Source organism: Triplophysa rosa, linkage group LG7 (genome assembly GCF_024868665.1).
Source record: "Triplophysa rosa linkage group LG7, Trosa_1v2, whole genome shotgun sequence".
Lineage (NCBI taxonomy): Eukaryota > Metazoa > Chordata > Actinopteri > Cypriniformes > Nemacheilidae > Triplophysa > Triplophysa rosa.
In genome coordinates, this window is record NC_079896.1 from 2,640,743 (window position 1) to 2,662,173 (window position 21,431).

At 35.2% G+C, this 21,431-nt stretch overlaps 1 protein-coding gene across 2 annotated transcripts in view; it reads right to left on the reverse strand.

Annotated features, from left to right (window-relative positions):
* Nucleotides 1-3,838: 3,838 nt before the first annotated feature.
* The window catches only part of grm4 (glutamate receptor, metabotropic 4), a 185,914-nt gene continuing 168,321 nt past the window's right edge, over nucleotides 3,839-21,431 (reverse strand). For both annotated transcript variants that reach the window (XM_057338126.1, XM_057338125.1), the window contains 2 exons: nucleotides 14,613-14,862; nucleotides 3,839-5,022 (listed from right to left, as the gene is read on the reverse strand). In XM_057338126.1, the coding sequence (XP_057194109.1) occupies nucleotides 4,973-5,022; nucleotides 14,613-14,862 (300 nt within the window). In that variant the 3' untranslated portion in view covers nucleotides 3,839-4,972. The remainder of the gene's footprint in view (nucleotides 5,023-14,612; nucleotides 14,863-21,431) is intronic.

Consider the following 21,431-nt stretch of genomic DNA (forward strand, 5'->3'; position numbering starts at 1 on the left):
CTTTATGTGTTTTGCAACATCACTTTAGTGTTGGAAAATATAGCCTGTTGTTGTAAAATCACACTTTTCTGAAAGCAACTAGACATAATGTCCAGTAGAAAGTGACAAGTTACTTCTCAGTACTTGTAATAAGTACAGTAGATACTTCTGCCCAAAATGATCGTGTTGAGTGACTGAGGAGATTTTCCCTAGAGAACAGAATAGGTAATGCAGAAGTCAGGTGACACTCAGCAGTGAGATTCAGATCAGCAGTAAGAGGGATGATCTAATAGTCTTTATGCTTTAATATGCACAACTAGGGGACGATTATGAGTGAATTTATGGCTTTGTAGATAGGAACAATCCCCTAACAACATTTGACCTAATTCTGTATTATAACACCCCATTGAATTCCTTTATTCAATGCTCACAATTTTAAATATCTGCAAAAGAAGAGAAAAGAATTAAATGTCTAAACCAAATCTAATCATATCATAAATCATATGATTTTATATCAAATCATAATCGCATAGATTTGTTTTTAAAGAGAGTATGATGACAATATACTGTATTGTACCTTGGTATTTGCCATAGTAAACTGCCGTCAAATTCCTGTATACTATAGTAAAAGTCTATTAAAGTATACTAAAGCAATAAGCCCAAAGAAGAATATAAATCGGGGTGTTTTATATCGTCTTAGAACTCGGCTCAGCCAATCAGAATCAAGGACCAGAACTGACCGTTTTATAATACAGTATAATACACTATAGTTAAAGGAAAAGTTCAGCCAGAAAAGAAAATTCTCACATCATTTACTAATCCACATATATGACTTTTTTTCTTTTGCAGAACACAAATGAAGATATTTTGAAGAATGCCGGTAATCAAACAACACTGTCCCCCATTGACTTCCATTGTATGGACACAAAATCACTGAGACATTTCTCAAAATATCTTCTGTTGTGTTTTACAGAAGAAAGGTTTTGAATGACCGAAATGTGAATAAATAAGCACAGGATATTATTTTTGGCTGAACTATACCCACTGCTTCAGAATACTGTATATACATCAACACAGTAAATACCCCAATACTGCAGGATACTCCAATGTACTACAGTAAATACGAAAGCATACTACCAGATATTTTTCTAGATTGAGTGACATTTTGGTACTGTTTGTAAAAGCATGTTAGGAGTACAACCTGGAAAAACATCTGCTGATGTGATTTTATTTTTGACATTTTAATCATAAGACGTGTTAAACTAAACGAAGAGCGAAGGTAACGCCTCCATCAGGAATATTCCCCCAGGAAAAAATTTCACCCTGCAAAAGCTGCCATTTTGATAGATTGAGACCTGGTGCAAATTGCTCGGCTCGACCATAACTTGACACCTCTGGAACAGTAAACAAAAGCGCTTTTCATCACAAAACATTCTGAATGCTGAGCACGGGCAAACACACATTTTCTCTACACGGTCTAATCCATCCTTAAGTGTGTGTGCAAAATTAGTCCGGGAGTCTGGGAATTTAAAAGGTTTAGTGTCTGTTTTATGTGATGATAAGCTGCAGGGATGTTCTTACAGTATTTACGCCAGAATGCAATGAGACCAGAAGATGATAAACAAACCACTTGCCACCGTGAGGTGCTGTTTGACCTGGGCAGAGCTGAATTCTTCTTATTTGAAATGAAATCTGATAGAAATGGGTTAAAAAAGCTGACGTGGAATGTCACTTCTCTTTACACCACTGTCTAAAACAGAATGTGTAAAAACACAAATAAAGTGATTTTAAAGGTGTAGGTATATAAAAAAAGACTGTCTGTAAAAATGAAACAGGAGAGCAACAATCTGCAAACAACAAATACAGAATGCATACAGGATCAACCCACTGAGTCAAAAATCAACTCAAACCAAGATTTTTTAAAATCATTTTAAAGAAATGAAGAAATAATTACGTTGTAAAATGAGAAATATTAAGTAAACAATATTAAGTAAATGAGCAAAATTTGTGACACTCTCTTTGAACAAACGGTCAGATTTCTGCTCATCCCGTAAAACTCAATAGATTGTCAAATAAAGCAAATTCATGTACATTTAAACATTTACATTTGTTTTCTGATAGTATAATACAATGGAAGTTAATGGGGTCCAGTGTTTTTTGGATAAGCACATTTTTCAAAATATCTACTTTTGTGTTATGCAGGAGAGAGAAAGTCAGACAGGTTTGGAATGACACGAAGATGAATAAATGATCATTTCTGGGTGAACTATCCCTTTCAAAATTGCTCATCTTGAATAATCACAAATATCATAATTTAGACCATTGATGTGATTCGTAAATCAACTTCAAATCAAAAATAAATGTCATAGAAACGGACACCATACTGTATATTAACTGAATCAATACGAATAATAACTGCATATACACAAACTGTATAAAGATTGTGTATTTATCAGATAACACATATTGCATATAATGAAAAAAACATTTATTAAAATAAACCAATGCTCATAGTTGGAATAAGCATTATATAAGCTTATGAGATTCAACTCTTGAAAATCCGGTTATAACAACCCTCTTGTGTATGCCAACATACACACACACACGCGCACGCACACACACACGCACACACAATGTATTGATCTAACAGCATCCTGATCCTTCACCACATCAGTTTTTTTTATCAGTTTCTAAGTACTGTCAGCTTTGACAGAGATGGAGTAGCATTCCAATCAAGCGTCTGCTTCATGTCCTGGATTCGAGACGGACCTAAACAAGCCTATCGTGGCCTATAATTTATGTCCTCCACGCTGTTATACATCAGAGTCAAAGCATCTGCGCTTCTCTTTATAGCACCTGTCTTTCCGCCGCTGTTTCCACTGATGGCAGATACTGTACATCTCACACTTAATAATAGACCTTCTGAAACGCACATTATGATAGACGGCTTGCTCTTTTAAAGAATATATCTCAAATTACATTTCTTTTCATTTCCATTGAATGTGTGCTAGGTTCCCGTCTTGTCTGATGAACTAAGTGTAAGAAGAAAACATGACTGAGAAACATAAAAAGAATTATGTGAGAGAATATTTCTTTGTGTTTCTGACAGAAATAAATATAAAATACAACAGGAAGTCAGGGCATTGCGCAATACTTGATCTTTCAAAACAAATTCAAGCTTTCTGACGTTGTTGCAACAATACAATTCTTTTTAAATACTGTACGCTTTTGAAACTTTTATGACATATAATAAATGTTACGATTAAAGTGACTCATTTGGGCTCTTCTATTATTGCCGGTGCTTGTGCCAAGGCAAGCATGAATATAATTCTGTCATGTTATTATTCTTCTGGACAGAACCTTGGGGCGTGTAAGTCGTCTCGCACCGTTTGTGCTACAAATGTGAATTATACCTGCGATTGTGTTTTTATTGAGGAGAGGTTTGTTATTCTTTTCACGCCTGGCGGATGAAAAAATTGCATAGGAACAGATCTCTGGAAAAGAATATCGAAGGGAGATTCAGTAACACCATATGAAGTACATAGCAACACCCCGGCAACCGCCTCCCAAAGAAGCCTATAGCTACATCGTGGCAACAAGTTCTGCACTGATAAGCATCATTTTGCAAAAACAGATAACTCAGTTTAAAAAAAAAAGAAAATGATGTTTTTTATTTGTGCATTCCATGTAATATCAATCAAATTACAGTTGGGTGGTTTTGATTTAGTAATAGTAACAAAAAAATACAGCTAACTTACAAAACAAACATTTTTATGATCTGTTTTTGCAAATAAACTCTTCATTCTCGCCATGTATATGTATATGCCAGAGATCATTTTCAGCAAACACGATGAGTTTTGAAAAATTTCTTTATTAGAAATTATTTATGTATAAAAATTAACATGCTTCACATACCTCATATGTCTTATTTTACAAATACGTTATTTCAGGCACTGTTTCTGACTTTTTTTCTTTAGGATGAAAAGCAAACATTAGCAATCAGGAACACACATTAAGTTGCCATTTATCACGGTCAACATAGACATTTTATTCCGCAGCACGAACAGTGCAAAAAACAAAGAATATCGGAGAAATCATAAGAACTGAATCTTAAAATCACAAACATCTAAAGAGACAAATAGCACGTCTCTCTCCACCGCCCTCCATCTGGAACTTGCCCGGTGATGCTTTGCATTTCTTGCTGAATTGTTATGAACGGTACTCGCTCTTTTCCGGTTCGGTGGACGTGGATTTCAGTACCTCGAGCGGTCACACCTACATCGTGATTTGGGATTTCGTGGACGCGCTACAGATCATTTCGACAACAGGGCAATTTCGAGTTCCTCAACGGTGTGCACAAGCAAACATTACTCCAAAGAGCACTTCGTACATCTTCAACGGTTTCACAAGGCCCATGGTGAGGTAACAATACAGCGACATAGTTCAACAGCATTCCAGAAAGGTTCATTAAAAAAAAAAGATAAGAAAGAAAGAAAAAACAACACAGCACAGGATGTCAAAACCAGCATGCTCAATATCGGTAAACAATGATCTCTGTCTTTGCTGTTGTCTTCACCAAGGAGAAAACAAGAGGGGAAATAAAGCTCCAATTGATGTTTTTTACAGTTTTTTTTTTTTCATTTTTTGAAGCCACCACATAGTGTTAGCATCAATGAGACGGCAGACACTGACATGTGGTCCTTAATTAGTGAGTTTCACCTTAACAATGACATTTGGAATAGATAAAGCAAGCTGTAATGGAATTGTCTGGGTGACAACCGTCATTCCGACACATCGCCGTCTCAACAGTCACGGCCTCCCGAGACGTTCCCGATGTGACTTCACGTAAGCTTGGTTAATGGAAACGTGTCTGTGGGGTCTTCAAACCTTCGGCTGTCTCACTTCTGTCTGGTTAGCGTGAGAGTGATTTATCTTGAAATGCTATCTTCCAGGGGTCACTTCTGGGATTTCGCCGTGGCCTTTTATCACTTACCTAGATTGCATGGTTGCTGTAGCTGATGTATGTTTGTTTACTGCTGAGTTCTGGGAAAGAGAAAAGTAAGATATCATTTATGTGGTTAAATACTGTATAAACGCTGTTTTGTTGGAACGTTTTGACTTGATGTTGGTGTAACCGGGGGCGTGGAAACGCTCTGTAAAATGTTTAAACATGATCGTTTTTGTTTTATTCTGTGAACTAGTAACAATGTTTCTCCCAAATTTTAAATAAAAACATTGTTTCTATTTGCATAAAATGAAAACAGGAGAAACGGGTGAAAATAACAGAAAAGATGCTCTGTATTTTTTCAGACCTCTGCAAAGCAAACAAGTTCATGTTCACTTTTAAGCAATACAAGAGTAATATTTATAGATGTATTTAGGAAACATTAAAACATTTTATGTAATAACCTTCATTTTTATCACAGTTTTCATGTGTCTTGTTGCATGTCACTCCTGAGGTTTGATTTTCTTGAAATTCAACAGACACTGGACTGGAATGACCACAATACATCTAGAAATGCTGATTAAATGAAAAGTCTCTTATTTTTTTCTGCTGCTGTATATATTTATATACTGTATATAATGCTATAATAATGCTGTCATTTTTAACCCAGCTCGATTCAAAGGCAGTTTAGCGACTGTGATAAAGCATCAATGTCTTTGATATCGCCAGTAATTCACAAGTAAAGTGAGCTTCTTAAAGCTTGTCTGATAGTGAAGTCGCTGTCTGATAATAGATCTTGATATCAAAGTATTGATTATTTTGGCTATTTGACCGAAGCTGTTGTCAACATGCACGCTTCTGCAAACCCTGCGTCTGTGCAAGGAATCAAATGAATAGGAGATCTGTTTTTTTCTGTCAGGTTTTAAGAAACAACTAAAAACAGACTGAATCAGATTTAAAAATGAAGACTTCGGATTTCAATTCTTCAAATGACACACGTGTTCAAAATCGAGTTAGTTTACACTAAAATGCCTTTTGTTAACTTCTTAAATGGGACTCAAAATGTTAAATCTCCAAAACACACATCCAACATTAATTGAAAAAAATATTAATCCAAATGACCCAAACGGACAGTTTTGAAAAAGAATTTATTCACCCTCCATGTCATTCCAAACATGTATGACTTCCTTTTTTCTGCAAAACACAAAAGATGATATTTTGAAGAATGTGGATAACCAAACAACAGTGACGCCCATCGACTTTCATTATTTTGACACAAAACCACTGAGACATTTCTCAAAATATCCTCTATTGTGTTCGACAGAAGATAGTCATGTACAGGCTTTGAATGAAATGAAGGTGACCGATGACATTTTTATTTTTGGGTGCACTGTCCATTTAATACTTCTCTTCTGATGCAAAACAGGTTCGTGAGCGAAAACAACATTTTGAGCTTCATTTCAGATCTCGAGACAATACTGATATTTAGCAATATTTTGGGTGTCGACTCTTCTTATAAAGTTACTATACAAAACAGACATACAAACAAATAAAAGGCACTGATCTACGGTTACATTCATTTAAAATGTTGTCATTTTAATTTCTTACTTCCCAACACTACAATGTTCAACAGCTATAAACTTGGAATAAGATCACAAGCGCTACTCACATTGCCTTCAACCAAACCCCGCCAAAGAAAGGGAGTGAATGAAAAAATGGAGCTCATTGCATCTTTATATGAAGATCAGAAGGTTACTTCATGCAATCATGCAGAGCCGTCGCTATAAAGAGGGTGAGCTGCCATGTGATCCATCACTTTCCAAACTACTGGTCCAAAACGCCAGCAATTCTCCAGTTTGGATTCTCACGAGGCTCGTGGAGCACTGACCCATAGAAACGGTCAGACAGATAGTCTAACTGAGTGGCACAACCAATCAGAACCTCTGGTTCAGCCGGGGGCGGGACGAGGGGACTGCTGATGTGTCAGATATATCAATACAGGGGTTTGATTTTAGCTCCGGATAATTAAAGTTACAGTGTAAACTAGGTCATGCACTGCTCTCAAAGTTTTCCTATTGTCTGCTGCTTCTTAAATATGCGTAAGAACAACTTGGGTTTCTATCTTTAGGTCTTCTGTGAATAAATCTTGCACCTACAACACCCGGCAGAACTGAGTGATTTGCAAACACAGATATTCATCTCTTCACAATAATGCGCCTTGCGTGACTATAGCATATCGTTCCCAATGCAGATGTAACAGCATTGACAGTTTAATCATTAAAACTAAATATAACTTGATTCAGTTTAACAACCGACAACGAGAAGCTATATTAAAAGTCTGTTTACATTGTTTAGATATCACTGAAATGTATCAACAGTAGAAACTCTTTTTATCGGATCGGCTCGATTTGAAGTGTACACATCCCAAACCACAGGTGAATGAATGTAGGTAAAATAATCTGGATTTGGGTACATTTGATGAGAAATGTTTGAGATCTTCCATTTTATTGACTTTTGATTGCAGACTTGACAAACCTGAGTTCATTGTTGACATCTCTTCTGAAATTCTAATGACAAACACATGTGTCAGATTTCTCACTCTTTTTCTTAGGAGAAGTATCTGAGACGCAGATGAGTTTCCATTTCTCTCCATTTAATCTCATTGATGTCTAGAGAAATAACTATGATATCACAAACATCTCATCTGTGATGGGTCATATCAGCCAAACAAAGATGACAGATATGAATGTGTTTATTAGGACAAATAATCAATCTAATCAATGTTCAAATCAAAAACATTAAGTCATCCATGTTTAATATCACTGACCACAGACAGAAGACATACCAATGTAAATCTAAAGAAAGGTATTTTGTTCGCGGTATGCAACTGTTATTTTATAAAATATTTTTATTTTCATATGATCTCTCTGAATGAAATGTAAGCTGTTTTTGGTTCAGTGATAATGTGTGGTTCCGACCTGCTGTTGTATACCGGTAGTTGATACGAAACACTTTTGAGAAGTTGACATCCTGCGGCGTGACATGCTATACTCCATTTAAAACAATTTTAAGCAGCAGTTCACTAATTATTTTATAAATTTTGTACTTGCAGTAATTATAATCATATTAATTGAGAAACTATGTAGTATTATAGACTTTTAAAAAGACATTTGTCACACCGTGGGAGCAAATGAACTAGATGAAGTCATTGAAGGTGATGTAAAACAGTGTGAAACTTACAACTACCTCAAATCTTAAGGAAAATTTCTTGTTATTCATCAATTAGATTTTTGTTAAATACAACATTGTTTATATCATAAATAAGCACAATCGCACATTCACGCCTGAATAATGATGCTTAACCGTAGGGTAAAGTTTGAAAAAAATGTGGTAGTTATTGTAATGATTCACAAATAGAGAGCAATTGTGAGGTAATTGTGTCCTCGCCAGAGCAATCGTTTCTCATCTGTGTATATTTAGATCTTCTGCGAAGCCCGGACCGAATAATGATGTAAAAAGCACTTCAGCATTTTATCTCTGTTACAAATTTCCAAACATAAAATAATGTCATATGAAAATAAATGCAAGTTTCTGTGTCTTGAATTGAAAATATAGAGAGCTATATTTTAATGTGGAGCTTCTACTAATTTAGTAAAACAAGCATATTGGATAAAGCCGTGAATATTTCACAAGGCAAAATATTTTATGCTAAATAGTTTATAAGATAGATGGTCATGTAAGACTGGATGTTATATAAATCACAAAAGCTTTATAAAACAAGTCATTTGAATTATTATAACAAAGCAATTCAATTTGATTTAAGCAGCACCATAATACTGTTATTTGGATTCCTGCATTAAAAAATCTCTTCTTAATATTAACTTTGTTAAATCTCAGACTAATGTATTCATAAAATCATATTAAACAGAAATTTGAATGATCGATAGGCCAATGCCAAGCCAACAGAATTCAGAATACACTGTAATGTAAAATCTCTGGGTGTATTGATTATCTCTAGTGTTTAGAAACCCAGTATAAAAAAAGATTTTTATAAATATTATTCAGCCACATGAATATCCACTGAATTTTAAAGCACAAGAGGATTTTTTTCCAAACTCAAGCGACCTTTATTCAATAACCCTGCACAGAAATTGCCAGAAGGCATTAAAAATAATTGACATTAAATGGAAGTCTAAACGAATCTATATATTATCTAACACTAAAAATGCTCAAAACGCAGCTTTGCATGGTAGAATGACCCCCGAAAATCTGGATCTTTATCACATAAACAACAAATATAAATGAATTTAAGTTAAAGAAACAGTTTACAAAAAAATGACTATTCTGTCATGATTTATTTACCTTCAGGTCATTCCAAACCTGTATGACTTTCTTTCTTCCGTAGAACACGAAAGAAGATATTTTGAAGAAGGTTGGTCACCAAACCCCATTGACTTCCATTGTATGAACACAAAACCACTGAGGCATTTCTCAAAATATCTGCTGTTGTGTTCCACAGAAGAAAGAGTCATATACAGGTTTTGAACTATAGATAATGGTGTATAAATGATGACAGAATTTTGATCTTTTTAAGAATTGTTGAATCGTCTCTGTGGTTGAAATGTAAATATTATAACAAAATATGCTTTTTAAAGGGGATGTAATCCAATTATAAAATGGACTGTTTGTTAAGAAGCTTATATTTTCAATTGTCTAAATGCCGTCCAAGTTCAATTACAGTGTAAACTGAGCCTTGCCTATTAAACATATTGTTGTTTCATATGTAGTTGCAAAATTTCTTATGTTCTGGCATATGAGATTAGACTTATTTTAAGTTGGCTCTATACCGCACACAGCTGAAAAACAGCATCTCTAAGCAAAGCTCCAAAATGTAATATTGCAATATTCAATTTAGTCACCAATCAATACGCTTGTATGTGGGCCATTATATCAAACAGAGAATGCATCAGTTGATTTCAGGAGTGCAAGATCATGATATCAAGAGACCATTTCAAGGAGACAAACGTTGATACAAATACTTACACACACTCCGCTGATGTAAAATAGACTCAATTTGGTATTGATCACATCTTCAACTTACCCAAGAGCAAAACTCTTTTCCTTACAGGATACATGAGAGGTAAACCATTGATCTTCAAATAAAGGTGCTATATGAAGCGTGATCGATGGAGCTCGACATTGATCCTCGTTCTTTGGCAAGGTTGAAGCACGTGCACGTTGTCTTTCGGGATGTTTGCATTCATCAACATGCTAAATTTGCACAAGTATTGCATGATGGCTTGCCAGTTCAAATGATATCAAAAAGTGATGGTTTTACTTTCAGAAGTGTATATAGAGCTTTTAGAAAACACTGTAATGGAAGAATTCGACAGGAGATTAAAAAGTGTCTTGGCTTGCAACACTAAAAACCTGTCTTGGTTAAACAAGACATATGTTGATGTCGTGGAAGACCATCAAACTAGAGTAGTGCACCCCAAAATGGTCCCCATTGACTTTCCATAGTAGGAATAAAAATGACTATGGTCAAGTGAATGGGGACCGTTTTTGGGTGAACTATTCCTTTAATGTCAGATCTAAAAGTCTGGTGGTATGCATAGCACCCCCTAATAATGTTTATTAAATACAGAATTTCTTATACATTTTTTGCATGATTGTTTATCATTTGGATGATCACAACTCACAAATGCAGAATGGGAACAGGCTGTTTCCAGCTTATCAAAACTCTCCTACATAAGTAATAAAAATGAACGATAACAGCAATAAAATAATAATACAAAATAAAACTCTTAATTTTATTGTGGCATGCATTTGATTTTCTATTGGGATGAGTACTTGAAATGTCTCATTTGATCAAAACTGGTATAGTACTTGAAATGTCTCATTTGATCAAAACTGGTATAGTACTTGAAATGAAGAGTTTAAGAAGCACTGGAATGGATCGATCTACAGATGTTTGTCCTCAATAAGAAGTATTTACATTTGCATACGTTCTGACTTTTACGGATAAATTAATGAACTTCATCACCCTACACCAGGGGTTCTCAACAGGGGGGCCGGGGCCCACAAGGGGGCCCCAGCTGACTTCCAAGGGGGCCTCTGGAAAGATCACCAACATTTTTAAATTAGACAAAATAAGCATTGAAACACATTAGAAAAAAAAGATGTTTCTAATTATTCGGCCATTTTTATAATACATAAACGTTTTACCAGTTAATGTTAAGCTCAAAAATATTTTATTGGGAAGAAATTGTGTAGAGGGGGGGCCTTTAAATATTAGTGAATACAGTGGGGGGCCTTGGAGTCAAAATAGTTTAGAACCCATGCCCTACACTCTTCAAAATAAATATGCTTCGCAATGCCATGGAAGAACCTTTTTTTTATCTAAATGCTTCCATAAAGAACCTTTAACATCTGAAGAACCTTTCTGTTTCACAAAAGGTTCTTTGTGGCAAAAAAAGTTCTTCAGATAATTTTAAGGTAAGAAAGAGATGGTTCTTTAAAGACTAAATGGTTCTTTGTGGAACCAAAATTGGTTCTTCTATGGCATCGCTGTGTAGAACCTTTCAAGCACTTTTATTTTTAAGAGTGTACAGCTGCGTTACACCGTGACAAATAAAGAATGCACAAACACATAGACTCTATAAGAATATAGACATCAAATCGGTCTAAAACTCATCCTTGTCATTCTTCTTAAAACCTCCGGCAGGTAATATAAAACGTGTGACTGCACGTGCTTCAAAAGACACATGCGGGTTGACAACATCACAAATTTGGCACATATGCTATCTGAAGTCATACGAAACATCTGTCAGTTAAAACCTGTGAAAGCGACAGGAGGGAAATGCGTCACACAGCTGTTTCATAAAACTGAAAATAGAAATCTTGTTATGGTTCTTTACAGGTTCTGCCTTTGTAGCTCACGGTAATGGGGACTAATGGGGATTCCTGCATGTAATGCTCAAATAGAGATGGTCCTCGCTCCAGCAGAAATACAATATCGCACCACGTTATTTAATTATTTAACGCCGTGCATTTTACTTCCAAGTACGCCGCAATGGCTCAACAGTACATTAAGACACTTAACAGACACTTTTACTTAATGCAATTTACAAGAATGTCTGAAAACAAGATCGTGTATCAATTAGAATCGAGATCTAATTTTCCAACTGTGCATTGGTGTAATTGCCCAGCGTCCCTGAGCAGAGGATAGATTATCCGCGAGTTTACTTTGAGTTTCAGCGAGCAAAGAACATGCCTGCGCTTTTTAACAAGCCCTCATTTACAAAAGAACAAAGATCCACTGAAGTGAAGTACAACGTGCAAGCCGAAGCACGGCACATTTTCACAAGATTCACATTTGATGTGGCAATGCAACCAGCTGTACATATTTGTTGAGTCTGTGTCTGATCTATTTACAGAGAACCGTGCTAATTTTCATCTATGTTGCAACCTTGATTATACACATTTAATTCTGTGGTCAAAACACTTCTCATTTAAGACCCACGATGTGTTTTCTGGGTATGGCTTACGTCATAGCCAAACGAATGCAAAGCACAACGTGACGAATACAGAATGGACGCGCTTTGATGTAAATACAAAATGTATGATACATCTCAATTTGTATACTATCCATTATAAATGTTATGCAACATTATGATCAATGCATCCTGAAACACAGTACTGTAAACAGGTTTCATATTATTTGAAACATTCATGTAATTGTATTATTTTACACCATAAGTACCACTGATTTTCCACCATTTATTATTATTTTGAATTTTTTGCTATTTAAAAAAATATTTTATTTTTTATTTTTGTGTGTATTCATGTAAAACAAATATTGTATAAAGCACTATATAAATAAACAAGTCTTGAAATGAAAGAAAAAGATAAAAAACAATAAATTACATTTTTATATGCAAGTCTCTTGTGCTACTGTCTGTGAAATTTCCATCATTTTTTATATTTTTTATTATGAATTTTTTAAATAAGTATTTTTATTGTTTATTTTGTGTTTATTGATGTAAAGCTGCTTTGAAACCGTCTCTATATTGTGTAAAACGCATATAAAAATAAAGAAGCCTTGACATTATAGAAAAAGATAAAACATCATAAATCACATTTTTTATGCAAGTCTCTTGTGCTACGGCATGTGCTTTAACATTTTCATTATTTTTATTATTGATGTTTTATTATTTATTCATTTATAATTAATTGTTTTTATTATTTACTTTGAATTTTTGTGTTTATTAATGCAAAGCTGCTTTACAAGGGTCTATATTGTATAAAACGCTATAAAAATAAAGACGTCCCAACATCATTGAAAAAGATAAAACGTCACTAATTATATTTTCATATGCAAGTGTCTTAAAACATGAGGCTGCAAAATTAATGTAGTCGGGGTTCGAATGGTTCAATTCAACAGCTTAAAGGGCATTTTTTTCGCGAGCAAACCTCATAAACTGCACATTTTTATTATAATAAATGCCTTTACACTACCACATATTGTTGCTTGACCGCTGCCGCTAACATCACACAATCTGTCAAATAAACAATTATACAAATAAAGGTATAAACGGTTCTTTGCCGACTTGTGTGGTTCTATAAAAGCACTTTAACATCCACAGAAACGTTCTAACAAAAGGTTCATAATGGAATAAGATTCTACATAAAAGTGAATAAAGAAACTGTTGACGGAAAGGATTGTCGTTGTTCTGTATGGGAGGAGGGGGGTGGGACTGAGCACACTTCTGTGGTTTCCTTTAGCCATTTAGCATCGTTTTCCAAAAGCCCCAGAGTAATTAGTCACATGATGAATGTTTAGAATCGAGCGTCCATCGAGTTCCTGGTATTACAGACCCTCTTGTTCTCACCTACTTATACCTGTGACTATTTCTGCAATTACTCAGCTCACGTGTGCACACAATTTGTTCAAGTGCAAAAGAAAATGAGTTTCTTTATTCTGTTTCTTATTTCTTACAACCTTAGTCCACACTAGAACATTATGTGAACTGAGACACAGCCTTTACTGTAAAGGTCTCAGGAGTGTGTTTGCTTTACTTCTGCTGAGACAGCAGGTTTCTTCTTCTTCTGCTCTTCTTCTGAAGCATGTTTTTCAGCCTGTGTGTTTTATTGATATTCAAATTAGCCGGAGAATGTTTCTATGAGGACCGTTCTAGCGATTCAAGCGTTTTACCGCTTGATAATAAAAACACACACAGCCCCGTCCACATCTGTTAAAATCCAGCGCCAGGACAAGCCACAGAATCCATTTCAAGGTAAGGTTGATCACGGTGAGGACGTTAAATGTTCTTACTGCATTTGACATTGCAGTCATTCTTAGTCGCTTTGGTGGATTTTAAAGTTGCAGGCTTTGTGTGGTGACATTCATACCAAATGGTTTTTTGTTGTTGTTGAGAAATGCACTTAGTGGTTTGAGAATGTTAAAGATGATTCGAGAAAGCGACTGAGAAACTGTAAAACAAACACTTCAGCCTCCGGAGAGTTTAAAGGCCGCACTGTGAAACTCTTTTTTGCTAAAAAACAAATTGTGTGTAATATATCGATTGCACCTAGATTGCCCAGAACCGTGCACATTCCTGTAAAGATTACATTAACAGTTTATGTCGTTGTAAACATCAGTGTCAATAGCAATAAAGCTTCTCACCCTGAGTTTCCAGGCTCTCACAGAGCTCAGATTTGGCTTCTCCGTTGGGTCTCAGGCTGGATTTAGGGTTGAATTTGTTGGACATGGTGGCGGCGGTGACGACGGCCTTCAGGCTGCGAGTGCTGCGCTTGGTCACGTTCTGCTCCGGGTGGAACAGCACCACGTAGACCTTCGGCATGTAGAGCATTCCCAGAGACACGGATGCGCTCAAACTCACCGAGATGGTCAGTGTGGTGGTTTGTATGTACATCTGCAAAAGAGAACAGAAAAAAACCCATCTCATGAACATGATAGTTAATACTGTTTCTGTGATCTGTTAATATAAATTTTAACAAAATGATTTGATTATCACCTATTTAAAACAACAGCATAACAAAACAACAACAAAAAAACAGGAAAAACAACAACATAACATACACTGTATAATACATAGCATAACACAACACAACACAACACAACACATTACAGACAACAAAACACAGTATACCAAAACACAAAGCTTAACACAACATAATGAAGATATAACAACACAACATAACACACACTGTATAACATCAACCATTGCATAACACAAAACAAAAAATAAATTAAATCACATAACACAACATAATATAACATATAGCATAACATACCTCAAAAGAAAATATAACACACAACACAATGTAACATACACTGTATAACACATAGCATGACATAAAGCAAAACAAAATAAAACACATAACACAACACAAAATAACATTAACATAACAGAAAACAAAATATGAATTAAAACAACACAACACAACACAACATAAAATGTAAACTAAAACACACAACACAATATAATATAACATAACATAACATAACATAACACATAGCCTAACATAACAGAAAAACATCAAATGTAACAAATTTAAACAACACTTAGCATAACAAAATACACACTTAGCATAACATAACAAAATACATATCATATCATATCATAACGTGACACAACACAACACGGCCTATAGCATAATATAATATAAAACACAAAACATAACACAGAATAGCACAATATGTAGCACACTACATAACATCAAACATGACATATGGCATAAATATAACAAGCACATGAATTTTGATCAACATAGGCGAGAGCACATAATGACAGAACTCTCATTTTAGGCGGACTACTTGAACTGATAACAGAGCCACTAGAACTGTTCTCGCTATTTAACTTCATCAGCGACCTGGGACCTCAGTTTAATGAGGTCTTGACAACTTAATATACTCCTGATCGTCCTGACACAGTCAATATGTCAAACCTCAACACACAATCATAACCTCCCGACACTTCGTTACCTAATAACGGAAAGGTTTTCACGTTTATTTTATACCAACCACTTTGGGTGACAATGTTTGTGTAATGTTTTCACGGACACACATAAACAGACGCTGGAGCACTAATGGCTGGAGCCACTCCACAGCTCTCAGTCTGGAACCCCCTGCTGTTGCTGTAGAATGCTGCTGTGTGTTTTGGCTCGGGCGGACGTGACCTCTGCTGTGGTTCCTCTGTGTGCTGTGATTAAGTGTGACTCACTGCTGTGATCTCCATCCAGAGGGACTCGCTAGGAAGCCGTCCCGGCCCCGACACGGACGATGGGTTAGCGGGACGTCATCTGTGCCGGGACCCTTCTGGAAGCACTGGACACTGAGCTATCCAAATGACAGTGCCGTTGGGATATGAGGGAACATCTTAATTGCAAGATCTAATTCGTTTTTTCAAGTGGTTCATAGTAATATCTGTGGCTTAAGAATGTGTGGTTAGCAACGTTAAGAAGAAAATGTGTGGTTTGATGTACTAGTTGCCAAAAGTGATGTCCAACTTTCAAATGGATTATTATACAGTATATTGCATACCCTGCAGGTTTAAAAAAATGTGCACTAAAATTATTTAATTATAATTAGTGCACTTCCATAAGTGTATTTAAAGTGCTCTTTTCCACACATTAAGTTTGTACTTAATATACAAAAAATCTAACATGGTTTCTCAAAATAGCACAGTTGAGTACACTTACTTTTCTTGGTTTATCTTAAAAAGTACTAACGACTTTGTATAAAGAATTTGTATATTAATCTAGTGTGAAATAGAGCAATTTAAATACATTTAAGTGTATTTTAGTGCACTTTTTTCTCCTGGGCATGTTTTTAATTGATGGTGCTTTTTACAAATTTACATTACTGCAAAACAGATTTACATCAAGGTTATTTTAATGTACTAAAATCAAAACTTTTTGTTTATTGAAATTGAAATCAAATAAAATATTGGCCTAACAATTATATTAGAAAAAGTTAAAATTTCAAATAAAAAAAATATTTTGCTACAAAAATAAACTGAAATTAATTGTGTGGTACTAAAATTATAATAATAAACAAAAACTAATAATAAAGAAAAAAAAACATTTTATATAGCAACATAAAAAAGAAACAAATAAATAATAAAATAACAAAAGCTTATAACAAAATTGCTAAAAATTATACTAAAATTGCAAACATCCATAGAAAGATGTAGTTTAAAAAAATTAATATATAGAAAATATAGAATACATGGTATTATTGCAATTTTCTTAATGATGTACTTTGACAAAACTGAAGTTGTAATTAGAATGTTCTATTTGTGGTGCTAATTCAATACAATTGTATTTTATATGTAGAAAGATTACTGAGTTGATGACAAACCAAGCAAACATTGTATACAAATATTACTTTTGGCCACTACTATAAATATAAATTTTAATAAGCAGCTTTGAAAAAACATTTCTGACAAATAAAATACTTACACACATATTAACACAAGAAATGAAAAACAATAGCGAGCAGCATCTCAATTCTCCATTAAGTAAACATTACCAAGTTTCTCAAGTTATTATGTAAGCAAACAGTTTGTAACAACGGCCACAGAAATCAACAAAGAGCTTAAGAAACCTGTCAATGTTGTTTAATTAATATTAATGGCATAAAACACACCAGTAGAGCAGGAGCAGTGGGTACATTCAGCTGCATTTACGCTGCCAATGCATAGTTCCGATATTTTGACACAAATCTTATTCTTGTCCTGCTTGTTTACAAACCAACTGTTTAAATTAATTCCTCAGCAAAATGGACATGTTGACAGTGAAGTATACATTTGAGCACTCACGCATGCATCGCTGCGGGGCACAAATGCTCGTCGCAGGGCACGCGAACACAATCTCACGAGCGTTCAGGCCAGCCCCCTCTCAGTCACACAGCACTTAGATAGAAAACTCGACACTTCCATCAGTATTGTTCATACCAAGCAATATTTGAACAAACCCCCTGAGGCCAGAAAATGACCACCTGGCAGACCACCAGAGCAACCAATTAGAGCGCCTTAGCAACAGGGCTGGACTGAGAAGAAAAATCGGCCCTGGCATTTTTAGGCCCGCATTGGCCCTCCACCGAATCTGTCGGGGGGGGATGTGGGGCATGCATATGTGTCTTTGGCTTTCGCGTTGTGTGCATTTGCATTTATAATATGTCTGTCTAAGCGAGCCAATGCCTCCGTTACGGCCCCATACGTTAGCGGCCCACCGGGAAAACGCCCGGTACGCCAGATGTCCAGTCCGCCCCTGCTTAGCAACAACGTACGTAGCAACACCCTGGCAACCACACGTTATGCACATGTAAGTACAAACTACATTTTTAAATGAACTTCTAGTTTAAAGAACAAAAGAATGTGAAGAGATAGGTGCAGTTTCGACGACTGACACCGTGTCCACACCGGACGTGGCGCTGCGCGACAATCCCATTAGAACAAACCGTGTCGCGTCGCGGTGTTAGCAGCGTTGTCGCTACCTTTAGCGACCTTTCAGATTGACATGAAAAAATACGCTATTAGCGACAAATCTACCGACTTTTTCCAGTTTTAAACAGGAATTGAAAAGAACAAAAAATAAAACTAAAATACTCAACAAAAACTTTTATTGGGCATTTGGCTGTATTAAAACAAAGAATGTAAGCACACAGAGCATGAAAGTAGACGTATGATGTCATCTGACGACATTTAGCAACTTTATAAGCACGCTTTAGCTTCTTTACGTTAAAATGAATTGTCAAAATATAATGTTTTATATAACGTTCTTAACTTATGTCGCCTCTCACAGCACAATATATTGAAGCACATCCACTAACCGCAAAGCTGTGGCTCAAACAAAAACCTAAAAGTTAAATTTGGCCCCCAGTCAACTAAAATCACCCGCGCGATGCCTACGCTTACAAATTTAACCAAATCCATGGCAGACACTGGCCCACAGTGATTAAACTGGACACAAATGATTAGCTTCAGTCTATACTTCGCAAAGTCTTACTAATCTCCCTGAACGTGAAGTTGCAATTACAGTCTCAAATGAGGATTTAATGGTGCACACGACGCACGATTCATAGCGGAATCTCATCAATGCTTCAGCCTCCGGCGCTGTATGTGTCAACAGCACACCTGAAATCCAATGAGGCTCGTGAAAAATACTGAGACAGGAACAAGACGGTGAATCAAGATTAGTCCTCAGATTAGTTTCTCTATTGTCTCAACGCATATCAAGTGTTCCACTTTTGTGCCATGGAAGTGAAACTACAAGTTTAAAAAAGGACAGTGTTATTGCGCTCCAACATATAAATGTTTGGCTTGACAAAACATGGAGAAACTGGATCAACTTTAATAATATCAGATTACTGTTTTTCACAGGAGAAAACTTACACAAAGTCTCAATTTAATCATGTTGTGTCTAGGAAAAACAACTGAGATATTAAACAGATTTTTCACTTCTTTTTGTTTAAGAAGCACAAAGGCTGAGGGTTCCATTCTCAGGGACACAAATATCAATAAAAATGTAAAGATTAAATACACTTTTATCAGCTTGGATAAAAGCATCTGCCAAATGCATGAATGTAAAATCAGTGGGTTCTTCAAGCGATGAAAATAAAATAAAATAATAAATTATGAAAATATATGAAAAGTAGGTCTTGTGTTATTTTATAAAACAGAAAAACAAAACAAAACAAAACAAAACATTAACATCTGAAGCTGTTTAAGAAAAGTTGGTCTTATGTTATTATATAAAATAAACCAATCAAATAAAACATTAACATCTGAAGCTGTTTAAGAAAAGTATAGGTCTTATGTCTTTTACATTCCTCTGGAACACAGCATTCAAAAATAATGTTTGCATTTCCAATAACTCAAAAACTGGACACTATTAAATACCGTCGACTGTTACTTTCCATGAAACCAGCCACCACGTGTCTCTTTTTTTTACACCTTATCCAAAGCAGGGTTTGAGGGAATAAAAATTGGCACGACCTACATAAAAACTGGGACTTAATTGGCGGTGAAAGATTTTATGGATGCAGATTACTTTACGATGTAGTAATGAATTCTACATGACATTATTGGATCGCAGTTTTTGTTTCTTTAAGGGTGGAGTGTGTACTTTTATACCTATATTAAAAAACCTACTATCCCACTTTGACAACTATAAGACCATCTATATGATGATAATATTTGACGAACACTGACAAAATGATGTAAACATCCTTTTAGAAAAAAATGGACCTATATTCATGGATAGTAAAAGCAATGTGAAAAATATATCATTTTGCACAAATGTGTCAGTGCTGTTTCAGTGAATAAGATGCAACTGTATGAAACTTCACACTAAAGAGACAATACTGTTTAGTAAATTCTTCCCGTAATGTTTATCTCACATGACATGTGCGTCTCATACACCTGAGAGAATGAGACATATCTCTATTCTTTCTGCTTGTGTTGTCATGAATGGATAAAAAGAAAAACTCCCACTCGTGTCTATTTTTGTCAGTCTCTGAGTGACATTTAGTTTCAGGAGTCTCAGAGCAGTTTGCAAAAACATTTGCGTAAACGCTCTGAACAAACTCATTCCATCTTAAAAGCCGCCATGTGATTTGTCACGCAGAGACACATAACAAAGATAAATCACAGATGAGATCTCTTTATTAACTCTGTTATTTCTTTCAGACATCAATGACAGTAAATGGAGAGCTAACGAAATCTTTCGCTCGAGTCTCATCTGCGTCTCAGATGTTTCTCCTGAGAAATAGAGGCATAAATCTCACAAATGTCTCCATTAGAGTTTCAGAAGACAATGTGTCAAACTGAGCTCAGATTTGTCAAGTCTGCGATCAAAAGTCAACACTATTGAAGATCTCAATATTTCTCATCAAATAAACTCAAATCCAGATTATTTTACCCCACAATCTACATTCATTTTACACCTCCATACCCTTCATGAATTTTTACAATCGTCTCACTTGTTGCTATTTTTATTTCTCTTAAGCAATTTTATGAGAAACATCTGAGACTAAAATGAAAGTTGATACTAAAATGAAACAACTAATAACTCCATCAAATCTCCTGAGGGCAACCAGTTTATGTTTCTTTTGAATTTATGACAAAATAAACTGCTTAATAAGCCTCTTGTCAAAGAGTCAGTAGCAAGGTTTTTAACTAAAACTGTTAAAACATTCCTGTTATTTGAAATCAAACAAAATACAGACTTAAATATTATTTTAAAAACTCAAATAAAAAAAAGAGAAAAGTTGTCTTAGCCATAAATTGACTTTTGTTTTTAAAAAATCCATAAAAATAGGGCATAAATACTGTATTAATATAAAGAAATTTTCTGTATTTATTTTTACAGTTGTTTTACCTGTATTTAAAATTTTGCAGTGCATTGAGTTTTAGAATCAACGGAAATGTCCGTAAAATAAACAAATAAAGTACTGGCAGAAAATTACCAGTCATAT